Raw genomic sequence first — 22,833 nt, 5'->3', positions numbered from 1 at the left:
AGCTGTTCTAAATGTGTCCACTGGATGTCAAAATAGCAATTCTTTGTATCTTTGTAGATGATGCTACATATGTACACAATAAACCACATTATGTTATCAGTGGAGGAAAATGATCAAACTACATAAATAACATGCTGTAATCAGATTTTGATACATTTTTTTTATTTTGATAAATTGAAATTTTTTTAAAAGCCAAAAAAGAATGACAAACACATTTCTGGAGAACATCTGCACTGTAACACAACATAAACACAACACAATAAATACCCAGAATCCCATGCAGCACTAACTCTTCCGCTCAACCGACGCACGGCGGGGGGTGGGGGTGGGGGGGGGGGTTGATGTGTGGGGGGGTTTTGTGGTAGCGGGGGTGTATAATCTAGACCGGAAGAGTTAGGGCTGCATGGGATTCTGGGTATTGGTTGTGTTGTGTTTATGTTGTGTTACAGTGGGATGTCCTCCAGAAATGTGTTTTTCATTCTTTTTTGGTGTGGGTTCACAGTGTGGCGCATATTTGTAACGTAACAGTGTTAAAGTTGTTTTATACGGTACGGCTACCGTCAGTGTAAGCTGTGTGGCTGATGACTAAGTATGCTTTGCTGTCTCCTACGTGTGCAAATAAAAGCTACATACAACATGTGGCCGGGCTGGCACGCTGTTTGTAAATGCTATAGGGGACAATTATTGCAGTGCAATTAGGGCACGCCCTTAATTTAGTAATTAGATTGAAAATAGGATTATATTTGCCCTGGGAGTTATCTAGGAGAGGCACTGAGATCCATAAATCTCCTGGTAAAATCGGGGGGGTCGGCAAGTATGCAGCTGAGCCGCATCAGAGTGGTCAAAGAGCCGCATGCGGCTCCGGAGCCGCGGGTTGCCGACCCCTGAGCTAGGGAATATAACAACTACACTACCCATCATGCAACGGGAGTGACGAGCATGCACGGTAGCCCCGAAAAGTGTTGTTGCATGTCGTCACCCGTGAAAGTAAACGTCAAGAACTCAGCCAACACGCCTCGTCTGTATTATTTATAATTGGACAGACAACACATATACTGTGTGATTTTGTTTTGTTTACAAGGAAAGAAAAACAAAAGTTGAAAAAGGGAGATCATGTCATATATGTATGTGCTGCGGTTGCTATAAGAACGTTGCGACAGCTGCCGTAAAGGAGGTGCGTTGCTATGTTTCCGGTTGGTCGTAAAAGTGTTCGTCATGTGTTTGTAGTCTGCTCAAATCTCCCAGTAAAGTTATTCATTGGATTATACCTTTTGTTTTGAACTTTATTACACCTTGGAGCACTTTTTCCCGTCCATTTTTTTCCTGCTTTCGCTATCTGCGCTTAATGACCGAGCTACGTAACTGATTTCTTGTGATGTCACACGGAGCATTTCTGGTCGGGACGGGATTCGTTCCGAGGGGTTCGAATATAGAACCAACTCTTTTTCTTTACTATAGTGGTCTCGATAACGGGTACCGGTTTTTAAAAAGGGATTCGAGTCCGAGGACTCGGTTCTTTTCTTATCGAACAACCGGGAAAACCGGGTTCGAGTATCATCCCTATATATAACACTACCAAACACACTTAAAAGTAAACTGCACTTTCTTTGGGATTTTGCCTATTGATCACAATCATTATGAGAGAAAAGAATGCTCATGTATTTTTTTTTTTTAAAGATAATCAAAAACGCTTTCAAGATGCATCTAATGGAAGTCACTGTTGTAGCCTTCAAAGCCCTCTAAAACAATTTCAAAACCCTCCATCAACGTTTTATATACACGCTGCAAGTCTGTTTGTAATGTAAGAACAGACACGTTTATATCAATATGTCATATGTTCAATATTTACCGGCATCTACTGTGTTTTCCTACTTCTGCAAACAAACACACAAGTGTTCTTATCGTGGCAGACTAGGTAACAGACAACCAAGACGACTATTTTTGGACAAATGAGGATTCACAACCTTATCTTTCTAAAGCTGAATATAGGAACGCGCATATTCTACTTACAGAAGCCAGCACGAAGAAGAGGGTGAAACATTGGAGCAGACGGAAGCCCAGAGAGTGAGGTCGGTGCGATTTGGTCACGCTGCAAATCTGGAACGTCTGAGCCACGCTATGCCGAATTATTGGAGTGCCCAAATCAACTGGAAACGTCCCCTGTCCAGCATGACCAAACGGACGACTGTCCATTGAGTAAGTCCCTATACTAATGTTTATAATACAGACAGCACATCACCGTACACTGCCGAGCTTGCTGTGTACAAACAAAACATGAAATGTGGGCTAATACTTTACAGACACTGTAATATGATTGTTCATGTTTTTCAGTCAGTACAGATTAGTGTCCTATCGCATTGTGTTGTGTATTACAACACGATTTGGGTGCTGACGTACAAGCTAGCTTATCTCTTGCCGTAGTTAGCTTTTATGGCTAACATCGTAGCATGCCGACACTATCATAGAAAAATAATTCCTCAGTGTTGGCTCTTACAATAACAATGTTGCTACGGCTTGGTTATTATACAGGTTACAGAACGTAAATGAAGTATTGGTGGCAGATTTTGAATGCATTTTTAAAGTGATTTAGAGGTCGAAATGTTTAGCCGCATTGCTAGCTACCTCGAACAAGCCAATGTTTATATGTTAGAAAGCGGAAAAAAACATTTTGTCTTTTTGTCTCTCATGAGTATTGTGAATAATAAGCAAAATTCCCCAAAAAGTGCAGTTCTCCTTTAAGACAGGGAGGTCTAGGGTTGGTTACCGAATTAATTCCTTTTTTGGTATTACCCAAAATCAGTTGGTACTACCGGGCACCGAGTCACATCAAAATCAAACTGTGCCTTATTCCGATACCTTTGTTGCCTGTGACGCCACATACAGTTGCAAACTCAGCACCGGCTTAAGCCCTTGCCCAGGAAACAAGCAGTCAAGCACTCAGAGCCATCAAAGCAAGAAGAATGCGCTCAACAGTACAGTCAGGCTCTACTTTTCAATATACGCTAAATTGATGTGTATTTCTGATCTTGTCATCCTCCTCCGGACAGAAGGATGACACAGCAGTGCGGCTGGATCAAAAGAGATGTCGGAGACGCTTTACTGAACCAAAAGTTGCTTTTACAAGCGAGCATCATTATTCAGGTCTGCAGTACGTGGAGGAACTCCGGTCAAAAAATGAAGGACTCCTGCTTTGGAGAAGCCAAACCATCAGTTGTATATTCCTACCCCCTATCTGTGTGTGTGTGCTGGGTCAGGAGCGTGCATCCTGACCATAAAAAGGAGGGGGTTTGTGTGTAAGTGACTGAAAAACAACAGATGCCGACCGTAGCTTAGAATGAATGCCTAGAATGCCTTTTTTCTTGTCACTATACACAGGTACAATGAGCTTAAAAGCAACTCCAGCCTACAAATATCCAAAACATAGGAAGGAAAGAAAATAAAAATAGTGCAAAAGGTAAGGTGCACAGTCCAGTCCTGAGAATGTTTACATCAAGCTAAACATTTAGTCTCTTCTCACGGATAGGGCCATCACCTTTGCATACCAATGTCAAATTTTATTGCCTTTTCTTCCGCAAGAAATAATCCAATCCACACAGAAATGTCAGTACTAAAGGGCCCGATATTATGTGTCCCAAATGAAATACCTACTAGTTAACCTGGTGGTTTGCTTTCTCCAAGATGAATACGAACATTCACCATGGTACAACATATTATGAGTTAATTAATTCACTTCAGATGATAATTTACATTGGATTTGCAATAGACATGTTAAAAATTTGCAGTTTTGATTTTACATGGTGATTTCAACACCTCAAAATTTGATAATCCAAACTATACTACTAAGATGCTTGTTTCAATCAAACAGCTGGTGTGTAGTAACTATAATACCATCCATCCATCCATTTTCTACTTAGAGTTTAAACGATTTATAATATTTAACAAAAAACAAGTCTACTTCCTGGCTAAGGCAACACACTGTAGCCTATTTTGGAATTCCAACTGCATGCAAATCCTACTATGTAATGCTGTACAGTACAGCACTTGCAAGTGAGACACATACAGCACAGTTTATTGTTAATTGTTAAATAAAAATAAACAAATAAAGTTAAAGTTAAAGTGCCAATGATTGTCATACACACATTCTGTGCGGTGAAATCATCCTCTGCATTTGACCCATCCCCACAGGGGAGCAGTGAGCAGCAGCGGTGGCCACGCCCAGGAATTATTTGGTGATTTAACCCCCAATTCCAACCCAAGCAGAGAGGTAATGGGTACCATTTTTATAGTCTTTGGTAATAAATAAATAGACAATTAGCATTCATAAACACATTTGAACACACACAAAAGTACCAACAATTTGAACCGTTGAGTACCAGTATTGAGAATCGGTACCGTATCAATTTAAATATGAAAGGTACCCATTTCGAGGGAAGTCTACCACATTTTAGCCAGGATCTCAGCAATCACGCTAATCAAACAAAGCAGACTTTAGTGGGCAAGCGTCCCCAAGGCCAGTATCAATTGTCTTGTGTCAGTTTTCTACTAAATTTAAGTTGTGGGCTGCACTGACATGGACCAGTGTGACAGAACCACACACAAAAAAAACCCATATACCAGTACATACTGTATATTCACATGCAACATACAGCCAAACCGGGAAAACACTAGGTCCAGGGTCACGAGAAGTAGATTCTTTCACATGTTTCTGCTTCGTAATCCCTGGAATAGCGGGCTTGTTTTGGCTCACTACGCTGGAATCCTCCCTAATGGCAATCTCAAATCCCTCTGAGAGATGGAGTGTGACCCAAATGGACCTCTTGCTATTCTGGGATCAGTTACACTGCGATCTTCACTTGCAAAGCAATGTTGTGGTTAAAACAGAGACAAAAGTCAAACACAGTTCAACATCTTTGCGCCGGAATGTTGCAACATGCTGGTCTTGATCAGACGTAAGTGTTTTAATGTGATTCGTCATGTTTGTCGTGGGCGCACTAAGGTGGAAATATCTGGTAAACCTTCAGCCACCTGGTAAATGTCACCAAAACATGGCCAGTCTAGTCACTGCCTGGTGTTTAATCCAAGCACAAAGTGGGGACACTGAGGGAATGGAAACTTCTACATGAAGACAGAAGTTGGGAGGAGACACAGAGCCTCTAAGTTAAAGCTAGAAATACAGAGATGAGCTGCACTGAGCTGATGGATGAAGAGATTTTGGGAAAATAAATACAACTGGATGAGAGGAGCAGCTAAAGAAAGAGTTTGGATCATGCCTATTGTCCCATTCCAGCTATTGCTAATGCCTCATCTTCTCCAACAACGCCATCTTCATTTTTCATTCACTTATGACATTTGAGTTTGACTTTGGTAACTGATGGTGTAAAAGCACAAAAGAGCGTTTGCTCTACTCTTTGAAGACAGGCCAAGTGACTGCCACGCTGATCACTTTTAAAACGTGTTTACATTTAACAGATGTACGAAATAGTTTTGGTCAGACTTGTTTGAAACAGTATATCATTTCTGGCACCACTTTGTACGTCTTATCACAAATGGTAGCCAGGCGGCACCATAAAGTAACAGCCCATTTATGTTCATTGGTATCGTTAAAAATAAAAGCAAAATAACATCTATAGGGCAACATAACGTGAAGGGTTTTATTGTTTCAGCTTTAGGTTGTGATTATTTCCAGCTGTAAATATTTATCCAATACATATAAATATATATAAATAAAAATACACAATCCACACAATTGTAGCACTCTTTTCTTCACTCTTACCAAAAGTAGGAATAACAGTAACCCAAAAAGAAGGGAACATAATAGTATTTATACACCAATTTCAATGCTTAACATCGATTAAAATGATACACTGCACATTAGTACATTTAATTACAAAACGATTTCAGAGTCTTCTTATTGATAAGGGTCAGACAGGATTTATTAAAAACCGTCAACGCCTGACAATGTTCGAAGGACGTTTAATTTAAAATAACCCAATTTTAACCCAACTGCTGGTTCAGAAAAGGATGAACCCCTTATTTGAGTTATTTCAACTCAACATTTTGGGTACATTTTTTCAACCCAACTTTTGCGTTGAATTATTTAACCAAAGAGTTGAGTTATGATAACTTAATGTTGGGTTTTTCGCCACCAAACTATTAGGTTGAATTATTTAACCCAAAAGTTGAGATATGCTAACTCAATGTTGGCTGATTGTTAATAATGTTAATGAGATTAATCTATAGTAAAATTCCCTTCAAGAAAATAAGTTACTTTTTAATTTTAAAAAAAAGCCTTTTACCCAAAAATGCGTTACTCGTTGAAAAACAACCCAAAAATGGCTCATATTTATGAAAACCCAGAAATTGAGTTAAAATTATACCCTTATAACCCAAAACATGGATTGATATTCATAAAAATAACTCCAAAATTTAACCCAACACTAGCAACTCATAAAGTGGGTTACCAAAACAACCCAGTATTTTTAAGTGTGTAGAGAAAATACAATATGAAAAAATTAAAACCTATAATATTATTTCGCCTTAATGCAGAAAAAGGCGTTCAGAATGATTATTTGGACTTTCCTCAACCATGCTTCAGAATGATTTGGCTTTTAGAAAAAAAAATCAATTGACTGTATGAAAATTAGCGCTGTCAAATGATACATTTTTAATCATACTTTTGAATTTGGATGACTTGTGATTAATCACAGTTATAACTGGCTTGCATAATTTAAATTAACTTAAAAAAAGAGCCCATCTTTTGGAGAATAATGTTATTTTACTGTCAGAATGTCGAACTGAACATTTTTTAAATGTCATTTGAAGTGAAGTGAATTATATTTACTTAGTGCTTTTCTCTAGATACTTAAAGCGCTTTACCTAGTGAAACCCATTATCTACATATTTAAACTACATTTAAACCAGTGTGGTGGAAGCAGGGATCGAACCTGGAGCCCTCAAGTTGCTGGCATGGCAACTCTAAAATCCACTCAGAGTTTATTTTTAATAGAAATTTGCCATTGAGTACAACAGTCGTACTTTCTCAATGACCTTATGCATTGACCTGATCACCAGTGTTGGGTTAGTTACTGAAAACCAGTAACTAGTTACAGTTACTAGTTACTTTATTTCAAAAATAACTCAGTTAATAAGTCAGTTACTTACACCAAAAAGTAATGTGTTTCTGTGAAAAGTAACAATTTATTACTTCTTTTTTTTTTAAGGCTCCCATTAATGCCCTTTTAGCCTTCATTTCAGTACTGTTATTGCACTGGAGAATAATACGCTCTGTTGATCAACTTAATATGCATCACTGAACTCTGCTAAGCCATGTGGTCTACACATACAACACACAAAGACAAAGATATGTTTCAAAGGGCCAATTTATTTCAGGCCAGAACAAATTGACAAAACTATTTTAAATAGCTGCAACATAATATACATAAGTAACAAACAGCATAGCTGTAAACCTGGCTTCACCCAAGGAAGGCACACATGACATACACAAAGCCTAACCAGGCGTTCTTTTTCTCTCAAGGAATTCGGAAATAAAATCATGTATTCAGGAGATCAACACTGTACTGAAGCCCATAACACTCTACACATTTCCCCAGTTTTAGTTTAAAGAAAAGGAAAGATTGGCCTGGCCCACTAGGATCCCTCTTTATGTTTGTGAACTTTATAGTCTATACATTTAGAGTGATGTTATAATCAAACACTCTAGAAGTCTAGAATGAAAGAGTATATAAGAGAATTGACAGAGTGTGTACCATCAATGATGAATGATGAGCAGAGGCAGAGTTTGGAGTGTTTTTCTTTAGCTCGCTTTCCCTTTCCATGTTTAGGTACTCACTGTCCAGGTACTTGGAACATGTTTTCCGTGCCATTTGCTGTTTGACGTTGGTATCATGCTAATTAGCTGCCTGGAAGCGGGTGACTCCACTGTAGACATAGCCTGCATGTCTTCTAGCACATACGCTGCAATGGCTCCATCAACTTTGTCCTGGCTATAGCAGTCCCTCCGTTAAAATCCTTAAGTGGAGCTGAAGTGGCATCGGAGTCTGTGTCTCTCTTTACTAGCTTCGTCGAAGCATGTTGCTTTTGTAGATGTTTCAGCAGATTTTAATTGCTGTTTTGGGCAGTATTCCCGGTCGAGGTCACTGCTGCTGCTCACTGCTCCCCTCACCTCCCAGGGGGTGATCAAGGGTGATGGGTCAAATGCAGAGAATAATTTCATCACACCTACTGTGTGTGTGACAATCATTGGCACTTTAACTTTGACTTTAAGTAAATGGGATCTTTGATCCAAGACACAACTTACATTTAACTAAAATGTTGTTTTCTTTGTGCTCGACAAAAGAAAAGTAGCGAGAATATCTCCATGTTAGGAAACTCGACTTCTGGCTTCGCCATGATGTCTTGTTAGTTGTTATGAGAGTAGCGTGTGTGTGTGTGTGTGTGTGTGTGGCCCTTTAAGATATGACAGCATGTGAGGTGAGTGACGTCAGTGAGTGAGTGGGCGAGAGAAGTGAGGGAGCGGCGTGCAAGACACCAATAAAGTCACAAAATTGCAACAAACCGCCGGCCTCGTCATTCACCCTCGAGTCCGGAGCTGTGAAGACCCACTGCCGGGTAAAGTGAAGGTTGTTAGCCCCGAAGTACATAGGCCCTGGAGGAACGTCTCCCCTGCGTTCCTCGACTACGGTCTGGGAGCACCCCCCCGACCCCACCCACACAAAGCACCCCTTTTCTTTTCCTTGTGACACAGAAGGACGACACCGCAGCGCTCTTCTGTTTCTAGCCGATACTACATAAAAAATTACGTAAAATAATGCAGTAACGCATCATGTAGTAACGGTAACTTTGTAACGCGTTAGTCCCAACACTGGGAAACGACGCATACCAGAGGCAACACCGGGGAGGAAGATTTCATCGGATTTAGCGATCAGGAGTGACAGATTGTTTGGTAAACGTATAGCATGTTCTATATGTTATAGTTATTTGAATGACTCTTGCCATGATGTGTTGCGTTAACATACCAGGCACGTTCTCAGTTGGTTATGTGTGCATCATATGGCGTACACTTATTCAGCCTGTTGTTCACTATTCTTTATTTATTTTAAATTGCCTTTCAAATGTCTAGTCTTGGTGTTGGATTTTATCAAATAAATTTCCCCCAAAAATGCAACTTATACTCCAGTGCAACGTATATATGTTTTTTTCCTTCTTTATTGTCCATTTTCGGCCGGTGCGACGTATACTCCGGAGCGACTTACAGTCCGAAAAATACAGTATATATATATATATATATATATATATATATATATATATATATATATATATATATATATATATATCAGTGACGTGTGGTGAGGTTCATGGCTGGTGAGGCACTGACTTCATCACAGTCAGATTTACAAACATATGAACCCTAAAGAGTATCTTATTCACCATTTGATTGGCAGCAATTAACGGATTATGTTTAAAAGCTCATACCAGCATCCTTCCCTGCTTGGCACTCAGCATCAAGGGTTGGAATTGGGGGTTAAATCACCAAAAATTATTCCCGGGCGCGGCGCCGCTGCTGCCCACTGCTCCCCTCACCTCCCAGGGGGTGAACAAGGGGATGGGTCAAATGCAGAGGACACATTTCACCACACCTAGTGTGTGTGTGACAATCATTGGTACTTTAACTTTACACATACAAACTGTAGCATACAAAAAAGCATATTTAATAAAAAAAAAAACTTTATTATGGTCTTACCTTTACTTATAAATGAAGTCCATGCCCCGCTGTTGTGCTGGATTAATGCACTCCCGTCGAAGAATGCACCCCCTGACGGGAGTGTTATATCAACTGAAGCCCACACTTAAACTTTCCACATGCAAGATTTAATCCATTTAAAAAAGTTATTTAATAAGAAGCCAAAAAGTGCAAAAACAATAATGTTCGTGTTGGAGGAGTTGTGAATGAATGAAATATGAAATCCGTGCTGCAGTCTGCAGGTGTACCTAATGTTGTGGCCCTGCGGTCATTCACAACTCCTCCAACATGAACATTATTGTTTTTGCACTTTTTGGCATCTTATTAAATACATTTTTTAAATAGTGTAACTGAGGGTTTATAAATGTCGCATATACTGTATGAGACTACAAAATAATAAACACGGAGGCTCCAGTTTACACGAGGACCACTTTATTTACCTTCTTTCAAAAACCTCCGCTCCACTCCAACGTGTCATCTCTTAGCGCCTTCAAAATAAGCGCAAGGCATATACTGTATAACAGCGTATAACAGGAATTAACATAACAAAGAGGAAAGCCCATAAAAATAGGTTACAATAGATTCAATCTTGCACATGGAAAGTTTAAGTGTGGGCTTTAGTTGATATAACATAAGCACGCCCCCCCCCCCCCCGTTTTCTACGGCGCAGCAGTTTTATGATTGCTCAGCACAAGAAATACGTTACACACATACAGTTGTTGACAAAATACACTGTACATTATATACCTCAGCTAACTAAACTATGGAAATGTATAATATAGTTCATATAGCAATACGGTCTCACTGCACAGCAAGCCAGCAGTTAGCCGAGTCCGCAATCCATGTTGAGGCACAACGCAGTGACGTGGCTGCTGATCACCGCACCGTCTCTTCTCAGTATTTGAACGGCAAATGTGAAAATTCAGCGATTTTGAATAAAAATAATCTAAAACTGGTGAAGTTAAATGGAAAATAACTTTGTAGTATAATCACTAGATACATATAACAATTTAATTTTTTTTTTCTTTTTACATTTTTTTTCTTTCCATGATGGCAGGTGAGGCCCCGCCTCACCTGCCTCTAGTGACTGCACGTCACTGGTATATATATATATATATATATATATATATAGTATGCAAAGGTAAATAAAGCTGCTGCATGGTGACCAGTCTTGAAACAAATGCAGCTACTGCCATCCTGTGAAGTAATCAAAACCATAGGTGTTTTTTGGACCTTACACTAATTATAGAGACCCAGCTATTATTAGTTTTTTGTAGACCAAATGAATAGAGATTAATTGAAGCGGAAGAAAATGGATGGATGGATGGATGGATGAAACATTTGTGACTTCCGCCCTTTTTTCTGTCCTCTCACCTTGGTTGCTGGGCTCACCATCAATGGCAGCGTCCTGGGCTCCTGGAGGGGATGGTGAGGTGGTGGGGGTCACAGTCTGTGAGGGCTTGTCCCCATCTTGACGACTCTTAGAGGTCTCAATGCCTTTGACTCTCCTGGCATGGCGGTTTCCTTTGTAGTGGGATTCTGCTTGGCTCTGCCGAAAAAACACAGAAAACATGTAGTTAAAGGGCACCTATGATACATTTGGTCTGCTCAGTGGCCTTGTGGTTAGAGTGTCCACCCTGAGATCGGTAGGTCAAACCCCGGCCGAGTCATACCAAAGACTATAAAATAGGGACCCATTACCTCCCTGCTTGGCACTCAGCATCAAGGGTTGGAATTGGGGGTTAAATCACCAAAATGATTCCCGGGCGCAGCCACTGCTGCTGCTCACTGCTCCCCTCACTTCCCAAGGGATGAACAAGGGAATGGGTCAAACGCAGAGGACAAATTTCACCACACCTAGTGTGTTTGTCTATCTGTGTTGGCCCCTGCGATGAAGTGGCAACCCCGCCTTCCACCCGAAAGCAGCTCAGATAGGCTCCAGCACCTCCCGCGACCCCAAAAGGGACAAGCGGTAGAACATGGATGGATGGATAGTGTGTGTGACAATCATTGGCACTTTAACTTTAACTTTTAACTTAACTAATCTTATTTGCTCGTTCATCAAGGTTCATGCATTTTTGGCGTGAGCTTGCTCGCAGTTTTGGATGCCTCTGTTTGCGGTGTTTTGATTAATGAAAACATTCTTGGCAAATGCTTTCGCACCATTCATTATTGTCCCAAATATGTGTCATGTTTGCCATTTTAATGATGCTCAAGTTGCACCATGTTACCCAATAATGCGTGCATGCTGTCTGGCTACATTGTGAGGTAACAGTGAGGTGGATGTACTTATTTGGACGCTAAGTAAGGATCTCAGCCAGAGGGAGAGGGGTTTCTCCCTCTTTGCTTCAGGCTGCGAGGAAACATAAAAGAAGATAGGATAAAGTAATATTTTCATCTAATCTTGTCATGTTCATAATAACACCGACGTGCGACATTCAGTGACATAAATCCTGATTAAGCAGATTTTTTTATGCAGGATCTGAATCGATAATGTTGAATCTACATAGTGTTTAATAGGGTCAATTTCCTAAAATAGTGTTGACGACATCAAGATATGTTTTTAAACAGTGTACCGTTTTCAAAGGATACATAATGATACTTTTGGAAAAGGTGGGGCGAGGTTTCATTTGCAATCTGAGAACGCCTCTACGAACCTCTACGAACCTCTACGAACCTCTACGCCAGGGGTCCCCAAACTACGGCCCGCCAGCGCCCAAAATCAGGCCCGCTGGAAGTCCCAAGTATAAAAAATAAATAAATAAATTTAAAAAATATATATATTATTTTTTTCTGTCTTTTCTTATCCACTTTGTACTGCTTGCTACTCACAGTGTCTCCTAGCCGCTCAGGCAGGCAAATCATATTGTCTAAAAATGCATTTTCTCATCGATAACGTGACATCATTGCACGGGCGGAAAGTGCGCTCTCTCTCTCTCTATATATATATATATATATATATATATATATATATATATATATATATATATATATATATATATATATGTATGTATGTGTGTGTATATGTATGTATGTATGTATGTATGTATGTATGTATGTATGTATGTATGTATGTATGTATGTATATATATATATACATATATATATATATATATATATATATATATATATATATATATATATATATATATATATATATATATATATATATATATATATATATATATATATATATATACAGCCCGGCCCCCGGCCAAATTGTTTTAACCTAATGCGGCCCCCGAGTCAAAAAGTTTGGGGACCCCTGCTCTACGCACTCAAAAAAAGTAACTGTGGAGCAAAATGTATACAACATTTACAACAAAGCATATCCAATATGTGTTATCACAACCACAAGGTTTTACTTGTAGATACAAAAAAATCATCATGTCCCTTTAACGTAATAAACACACAAAAAAGGTGTAATGCATATTATTCTATACACACTCTGGGTCTCAGTCGCAGACAGCAGGCTAGTTTACAGTGAAAGGAAGATTGGATTACAACCAGGTGACTGAAGACATGCAACGGTGGAAACACCTGAGACCCCGTTTGGCCCCCTTGTTCCGAACACACTCCTTATTCCATTGTCAGCTGTTCCCAATTTACTGTAAATTCATGTAGACTTGTGTAGTTAATATTTGTTGGTGAATCATTAGTCCACTTGCAAAGACCAAAACTAAACTATTTGACAGTTCCTGGCGCCGACCTTAATTATTAACAAATATGCCGACAGATGACGCCACATGGGAGTTGAACTGAGGGTCGGCGGAATGGCTACCTCATTAACACGGCGCACGTTATCATCGGGTTGCTGGATTTTGTGAGTCCATGTGAAAAGGAAGAACGGCTAACTGTAGCGGATCACAGTCTGGCATACCTTGCTTGTAATATAATATCCACCCAGCAAGCACATTAAATCAAAATGCTTCTTTGAAAAGATGAAACCTGGGATGTACAATTTGAGCGGGGATGATTCCATAGAAAGCTAAGATCATCCTGAATTACAACAAAGATAGAAACTTGACCAGATTTATTGCAGTGGCTAATCTCTTATGAAATGCTCGCCACTCCCTGATGTGTTTGCACTGAGAGTAAACAAGCCAGGTGAATCATTCGTCCGGCGGGTGTCAGGATTTCCCGAGATTCTTTGTTTGTGTATCTGCACGGAGAAATGCGAGTCTGTAAGGTTGTTATAATGTGCTGTCGCCAGCAGTCTACAGTATGTTGGCTGTTATAAAAGCACACGCATATTGTGATCCCCTACACGCAGGTTACGCATCTCTATCTACCACCTGTTCATTTTGTCTTTATACCCCCACTATCATGGTTTTAGTGTCCGCCAATTAAAGACAACGCCACATTACTTCAGCAGTGCCCTTAAATCAGCTGTCAGCTATTTGAAAAAATATGTTGAGTGAGCAGATGTGCAATGCTAGGTGGGGTAATAAAACCACATCAATGGGGCAACTCGTGGAGATGATTTTTAACTAGTTGGATTACAGTCAGAGTCCCTTTGGTGTCTTGATGGGTGCTTGACAGCTGCCACAAGTGCTGAAAGGCGTGGAGAATTTAAGTGACACTTAGACCTTCGCACCAACCAACAGGCTTAGAGGAGAAATAGACCAGCTTGGCAAAGGGGAAGTCATGGGTGGGGTTTCTTTGCTGTTTGACAAGCATAATCTGGCACTGTAAACCAAAAGGCTGTCTTTTTCTTGTAGGGCAGAACGGGTCGGATTGGTCGTCACCTGCGTTATATCTACCAATCCAGTGAGCACGGTCTCTCGCATCCCTTCCATCCATCCATCCATTTTCTACCGCTTATTCCATTTTGTCCAAAATCTGGATCATAGCTCACCAATAGAGTCCTCTCTGGGGCAAGACAGCTGAACTTGAGGAGAGAGGACTTTTTGTGTTTTTAATGTCAAATTGTAAATACTTCGCTCCTCAATATTAGTCGACCGTATTTTCCTGACCATAAGGCGCACCGGATTATTAGGCGGACTGCCAATGAATGGTCTATTTTTTATATTTTTTCATGTAAAAGGCGCACCGGATTATAAGGCGCATTAAAGGAGTCATATTATTATTATTTTTTTCTAAATTGAAAACACTTCCTTGTGGTCTACATAACATGTAATGGTAGTTCTTTGGTCAAAATGTTGCATAGATTATGTTTTACAGATCATCTTTCTGACAGTCGCTTACTGATGCAGCGTTTTTTGGGCGGTCTTATTTACTTGGCTCACCTTTGGCAGCGTCTTCTCTCCGTCATTTTTGTTGTAGCGGTGTAGCGTGCAAGGACAGGAGTGGAAGAAGTGTCAAAAGATGGAGCTATGACATTCAGACTTTACTTGAATCAATAACAAAGCACCATCTCCTCATCTGGAAACCACAACACAGGAAATGTGTCCTGTGAAAAATCGTCCAACCGGAACTTTAATAACTAAAGTTCCTTGGGTGAATAATGTAAACTCACTGCACCGGTATGTTTTAGCGCTTTCATGGCGAGTTTACTGACAGATATAAGTAAGAACTTTACACTACTTTATATTAGAAATGGCAACAGCAAAGGATGAATGTCGCATAACAAGAAGATAGAGAAAAAGAAGCGTATCGACTCGCGGACGTGCGCAATTTTTCAGGACTTCTACAGATCCCAAATACACATCAGCAGGTACCAGAAGGTAAGAAAAGTTGCTTTTGCATAATATTGCGAAACAAAACGCCAGATAATATGTCTTACCTTATACACGTACCATACTAATAATTGTATATTTAAGCGGCTTCATAGCTTACCAAAGTCGTACTTAAACATTTGGATAGATTTTTGAGCGCCGTGTGTAATGTTCTATATTTTCAATAGAACATTTCCTCCTGATGGGTGCTGGTTAGCGCCTTGCATGGCAGCTCCCTCCATCAGTGTGTGAATGTGTGTGTGAATGGGTGAATGTGGAAATACTGTCAAAGCGCTTTGAGTACCTTGAAGGTAGAAAAGCGCTATACAAGTATAACCCATTTATCATTATCATTTATAACATTTAAAATGTTGGTGTTGTTTACTTGAGACATATTGCAATCATAGTGCTGTCTACACTTATTTCTCATGTTTAACTGCCATCTACTGGTCACACTTATCATTACACCATGTACCAAATAAAATAGCTTTGAGGTGAGTAAGCTCAACCAAACTTATTCCTTACATTAGGCGCACCGGGTTATAAGGCGCACTGTCAAGTTTTGAGGGAAAAAAAACATTTTAAGTGCGCCTTATAGTCTGGAAAATACGGTACTTGGCTTTTACACAACGGCTTTATAACAACAACAAAAAAATGTTACCCTTAAAAAGTGTGATGGGAATCTTTAATAGTGATGGGTAAATTACTCACTAGCTGTATTGATAACAGTGATGAAAACCGATGTCCGACAGTACGGGCGGTAACTTGTGAGATGACAGAAGCGCATCTTAATTAAGTAGTTGGGCGCTTTGTAGCTGCATCGGCCATATTATTTTTCTTAAAGTGACACACACAAGGGCATGGAGAGGCACAGTATACTTCTTGTGTTTCATGATGCATCGGTATCGTTCGACTCACCACCACTAGTTTGAGACTGTCTTTAGTCGTGATGCTGGCAAAATCTTCCAGCTGAGGTTGGTTGCCACTTATACTTACTCATACATGTCCCTTCATTTTGCCTTAAGGTGCATTAAGTTAAGTATGTGTCAATTTAATAAAATTTCAGATTTAGTTCTTCCTTCTTTCCCTTTATAAAGAAAAATATTTTGTTCAATTTAAATAGCATTGTGACAAGTGAACCCCATAGTGTGTGAAAAGCATTCCGGTAATAGACTTGGTTGTTAAAATGTGTCAGCTTGTCTTTAAAAGTTGTTACAGTGAGATACAAAATGGAGATAGACATTTCAAGTCAACACTTTAGAATTACATTTACTGTAGGAATGACAATTGAAAGATGTTTTGATGAGCCAGTCCGACTACAGTAAAAGGTGTGACAACCGAACCCGTTGTCCCTTATATCACGCCAAAAAAAGGTCCATTCTCTGTAACTGTACACTAGTAAAGTGGTCTTGAGAAAGGGCACAGCCTTCAGATCAAGGTGGAAAGAGCCGTGCATGGAAAGGCGTGTGGAAAGTGTGACCGCTTGCCGGAGAAGTGACCTCTCAGATGAAGGCTGTCATGAGGGGAGATAGAAAGGTATATGGCAGTGCAGAGTGAGGCGGCCATAAAGGCTTTCTTAAGCTCTCCTACTGAGCCAAAGGGATCAACTGCTTGGCAGCTGAAAATCACTGGGAGGGCCTGCTCAGAATAAAAGGCTTCTGCACTGGGACATAGCAAAAATGGAAAGTGACACCAAGATCAAAACCAAGGGGTTGTTTATTTAAGATCCTTTTTAAAAATAATAACTGTCATTTCTTTATGGATCGTTTATATGATTGCAGTGTTATGGAGACTAAAATAATCCAATGTAGTCATTAAACATTTCAAAAATGCTAATTAACCAAAAGGCCTATTTTTTCTTTTTTCTTTCTTATGTAAACATACCCTTACACCAGGGGCGCCCAACCTTTTTCCGCTGAGGACCAGACTGACAAAGCAGAGGATTGGTGGGCCATTTTTGTAGCTTTCATCTTTCAAAACTAGTACAATAATGTGATTTTTTTTTCAAAGAACTAAAACATGCTATTTCCATAGAAATTGTGTGTGTGAATGCTGAAGAGCCAAAGACAAACTGCAATGCTAACAGTTAGCGCGCTGTCCAGATAGCGTCAAGTAACAAAAAATGTAAGCAAAATGAGCTAAAAAAAAAAAAAAAAAGCTAGCTTGCTAACTGTACAATGCTTAAAGGCCTACTGAAATGAATTGTTTTTATTTAAAAGGGGATAGCAGATCCATTTTATGTGTCATACTTGATCATTTCGCGATATTGCCATATTTTTGCTGAAAGGATTTAGTAGAGAACGACGATAAAGTTCGCAACTTTTGGTCGCTGATAAAAAAAAAACCTTGCCCCTACCGGAAGTAGCGTGACGTCACAAGCTGGAGTGCTGCTCACATTTCCCTATTGTTTACACAAGCAGCCAGAGAGATTCGGACCGAGAAAGCGACGAGTACCCCATTAATTTGAGCGAGGATGAAAGATTTGTGGATGAGGAAAGTGAGAGTGAAGGACTACAGTGCAGTGCAGGGCGTATCTTTTTTCGCTTTGACCGTAACTTAGGTACAAGGGTTCATTGGATTTCACACTTTCTCCTTTTTCTGTTGTGGATCACAGATTTGTATTTTAAACCACCTAGGATACTATATCCTCTTGAAAATGAGAGTCAAGAACGCGAAATGGACATTCACAGTGACTTTTATCTCCACGACAATACATCGGCGAAACACTTTAGCTACGGAGCTAACGTGATAGCATCGGGCTCAAATGCAGATATAAACAAAAGAAATAAACCCCTGACCGGAAGGATAGACAGAAAATCAATAATACTATTAAACCCTGAACATGTACTGTAAATACACGGTTAATGCTTTCCAGCTTGGCGAAGATTAACAATGCTGTTGCTAACAATGCCATTGAAGCTAACTTAGCAACGGGACCTCACAGAGCTATGATAAAAACATTAGCGCTCCACCTACGCCAGCCCTCATCTGCTCATCAACACCCGTGCTCACCTGCGTTCCAGCGATCGACGGAAGGACGAGGGACTTCACCCGATCATCCGTGCGGTCGGCGGCTAGCGTGTCTGCTATCCAAGTAAGTCCTCCTGGTTGTGTTGCTACAGCCAGCCGCTAATACACCGATCCCACCTACAACTTTCTTCTTTGCAGTCTTCATTGTTCATTAAACAAATTGCAAAAGATTCACCAACACAGATGTCCAGAATACTGCGGAATTTTGAGATGAAAACAGAGCTTTTTTGTATTGGATTCAAAGGTGTACCAATACTTCCGTTTAACTAGTGACGTCACTCGCATACGTCATCATACAAAGACGTTTTCAACCGGAAGTTTAGCGGGAAATTTAAAATTGCACTTTATAAGTTAACCCGGCCGTATTGGCATGTGTTGCAATGTTAAGATGTCATCATTGATATATAAACTATCAGACTGCATGGTCGGTAGTAGTGGGTTTTAGTAGGTCTTTAAATGCTGATAATACCCCACTTGCAGTTTGCAATAGTGAAATACCAAAATATACAACACTGATAGGTATAACTGCAAAATTAGCTAAACAAAAAAAAAAAAAAAAAGCTACCAAGCTAATTTTAGCATGCTAAAATGCTAACTGGAGTCTGTCAAGTACCAACATATTATACTCTGTGATGTATACCTGAAATATTTGCTGGAAAAAGTTATTATCAAGTAACAAAATATGACTCTGGTGTACTCCTATAATATTAGCTAAAAAAATAGCCTAAAGGTAGCATTTGTCAAAAAACAAAATATTAAACGCTAATGTGTATACCTGCAAAATTTGTTAAAGAAAAAAAACAAAACGCTGCTATGCTAATATTAGAATGCTAACGATTGTGCCGCAGGCTGTTGAAAAGTTAGCTACGGGCCACAAATGGTTTCAGGGCCTTGCCAAAGTAAAATACATTCTGAAGATTTTAGAAAGATTGAATACTGTATATGTATAGATTTGAGTCTATATGTATAGTTTGTCAAAATTGTGCACCTGATTTCACCACCCCCCACGACAATTATTATTATTTCTTTGTATTTTGTATAATTTCTTGTGCAGCGCTCATATTTTTCGTGCCCCTTCCTGTTTGTCTCCATTCCTCTGGTCCAAGCGCTGGTTACCGCACCTTTCCCTGGTTGCCAATCACGATGCTTCTAATGCAAGTCCTGTCCCCCTGCTTTGCCCTTCATACACATGTTTGCTCTTTGTGTACTCCTCAACAGCAAATCTAATTTTTTTGTGTTACCTGCGTTTTCCCTTATAAAAAAAAAAGGCTTATTTTCTGCATTTGCCTAGGGTCTCTGCATCTCGTGGTCCAGACAGATACAGATTGTGACACCTGATTAATTTTCATTAAATAATAATTGATTATGTATGTTGTATCATCATTTCCTCCAGGGAAAATAACAAGTAAACATTCAGATTAACCATTTAGTAGCCCAAAATGAATATGACATTCATGGGTTTGATGAGTGTATTCTTATGACAACTGTTTAGAATGCTTAGAAGTGTTATCTATTAGGTGTTGCATCTGGGCATGTGCAAGTGAGACAGTGACAAGTAACACTGGTAGAACACAGCATTTGTGCTGTAATGTAAAGTGCTTTTTACAAATAAACAATATATTATTATTATTATTATTATAATGCTTCTTCAGTGAAGTGTACATTTACTGCATAGCTACTGCATCAAGCAGGATGGCATCACTTACCAAAGTCACATACTGTATACTGACTATTCATATATCTTGTCTATAAGGACTGAATGTGCATGTGAGGCAGGTGTCTTTGTCAATTGCTACTGGTAACAATAATAACAAAAATGAAAAAAATAAAAATAAAATCAATATTTAACTGGACTGTGTTATGAATATAATTTCGCTATGACTGCAATATATATATATATATATATATTTTTTGCATTTCCTAAATCACAAAATGTGCATATTTCCTGATCAAATACAGGACAGAAACCTGAGATAAGGTTGCAGTGAGTGTTTCCTCAGTCCAATTTGATGTTTAAAGAAACATTTATTATACACCATGACTTTTTACAGCCTGTGTAATCCAATCCAATCCAATCCACTTTATTTACATAGCACATGTACACAACAAGAATGTATTTAATGTAAGTGGGACCTCATTGTTATTTCCTAATCGGACAATATAACTGCCGACTAATGTCATACGATAAGGCACTTAGTTTCCTGCAGTTTGGTACGTGGCTGGGGCGCTGCCTTTTTTCTCCCAACAAAGCACAGCTGCTGTACGGTGGCTGGGAAGTGCAAAACTCTATCAAAAAGAGGCTGAGGAACTTTTAAAACTAAAATAAAGTAAAGAGTACTCTTAAAAAAACAAAGTTTTATGGAAAAGGATAGGTTCAAGGACTTTTTAAAAACGTTTTATTTGTCCAGGAAAAGACTACTGAGATGAAGAATTTCTTCAAGATACTGTAGTCCTGCCACAAAGGACTTAGGGCCTGATTTACTAAGCTCCAAACACCACGTGGTGAATAGCGTGTGCAATGTGTGTACTATTATTGTGCGCAATTTACTAACACTGCATGCGTGTGCAATTGAAAAGTGGTTCGGATATTGCATGTACTATACAAATATTACCACCGTGATAGCCTTATTTACAGCCCATTCATTTTATCAGGCACACAACTGTGGCGTTTTGCTGTTTTCCAACAAGCAGGATGCATTAACTACTTTTTATGGGTATTTTAGAAGCATTTTTAGAATTTTTTTTTTTTTTTCATATAAGAAATATTTTGAAAGAACGTCATTAAAAAAAAATACTAAAGGACACCAAAACGAATCAATTTAATTTGCTTTAATCAGCTCCTTAAAGGCCTACTGAAATGATTTTTTTAAATTTAAACAGGGATAGCAGATCCATTTTATGTGTAATACTTGATCATTTCGCGATATTGACATATTTTTGCTGAAAGGATTTAGTAGAGAACAACAACGATAAAGATCGCAACTTTTGGTATATGATAAAAAAAAAGCCTTGCCCCTACCAGAAGTAGCGTGACGTAGTCAGTTGATAGCCTCCTCATATGTTCCTATTGTTTTCAATGCAGCTAGAGCGATTCGGACCGAGAAAGTGACGATTACCCCATTAATTTGAGCGAGGATGAAAGATTTGTGGATGAGGTACGTTAGAGTTAAGGACTAGAATGCAGTGCAAGACATATCTTTTTTCGCTCTGACCGTAACTTAGGTACAAGCTGGCTCATTGGATTCCACACTCTCTCCTTTTTCTATTGTGGATCACGGATTTGTATTTTAAACCACCTCGGATACTATATCCTCTTGAAAATGAGAGTCGAGAACGCGAAATGGACATTCACAGTGACTTTTATCTCCACGACAATACATCGACAAAACACTTTAGCTACGGAGCGAACGGGATAGCATCGTGCTTAACTGCGTATAGAAACAAATAAATAAATCCCTGACTGGAAGGATAGACAGAAGATCAACAATACTATTAAACCAGGGACATGTAAATACACGGTTAATGCTTTCCAGCCTGGCGAAGCTTAAAAATGCTGTTGCTAAGGACGCCATAGAAGCTAACTTAGCTACGGAGCTAACGTGATAGCATCGTGCTTAACTACATATAGAAACAAAATAAATAAAACCCTGACTGGAAGGATAGACAGAAGATGAACAATACTATTAAACCAGGTACATGTAAATACACGGTTAATGCTTTCCAGCTTGGCGAAGCTTAAAAATGCTGTTGCTAACGACGCCATTGAAGCTAACTTAGTATAACGGGACCTCACAGAGCTATGATAAAAACATTAGCGCTCCACCTACGCCAGCCAGCCCTCATCTGCTCATCAACACCTGTGCTCACCTGCGTTCCAGCGATCGACGGAAGGACGAAGGACTTCACCACGATCATCCGTGCGGTCGGTGGCTAGCATCGGCTAGCGCGTCTGCTATCCGAGTCAAAGTCTTCCTGGTTGTGTTGCTGTAGTCCGCCGCTAATATACCGATCCCACCTACAACTTTCTTCTTTGCAGTCTTCATTGTTCATTAAACAAATTTCAAAAGATTCACCAACACAGATGTCCAGAATACTGTGGAATTATGAGATGAAAACAGAGCTATTTTGTATTGTATTCAATGGGGTACCGATACTTCTGTTTAACTGGTTACATCACGCGCATACGTCATCATCCAAAGACGTTTTCAAGCGGAAGTTTAGCGGGAAATTTAAAATTGCACTTTATTAGTTAACCCGGCCGTATTGGCATGTGTTGCAATGTTAAGATTTCATCATTGATATATAAACTATCAGACTGCGTGGTCGGTAGTAGTGGGTTTCAGTACTCCTTTAAGTCCTATAGCA

The 22,833-nt window shown here is 39.5% G+C and overlaps 1 protein-coding gene across 5 annotated transcripts in view; it reads right to left on the bottom strand.

The window, feature by feature from the left end:
• znf385a (zinc finger protein 385A) overlaps positions 1-22,833 on the bottom strand; it is a 182,595-nt gene that overhangs the window by 36,675 nt on the left and 123,087 nt on the right. For all 5 annotated transcript variants that reach the window (XM_062053083.1, XM_062053085.1, XM_062053081.1 and 2 more), the window contains one exon: positions 11,135-11,309. In XM_062053083.1, the coding sequence (XP_061909067.1) occupies positions 11,135-11,309 (175 nt within the window). The remainder of the gene's footprint in view (positions 1-11,134; positions 11,310-22,833) is intronic.

This window comes from Entelurus aequoreus, linkage group LG07, assembly GCF_033978785.1.
Source record: "Entelurus aequoreus isolate RoL-2023_Sb linkage group LG07, RoL_Eaeq_v1.1, whole genome shotgun sequence".
Taxonomy (NCBI): Eukaryota; Metazoa; Chordata; class Actinopteri; order Syngnathiformes; family Syngnathidae; genus Entelurus; species Entelurus aequoreus.
The sequence above is the reverse complement of the archived record's forward strand: the minus strand, read 5'-3'. Positions and strand labels throughout refer to the sequence as shown.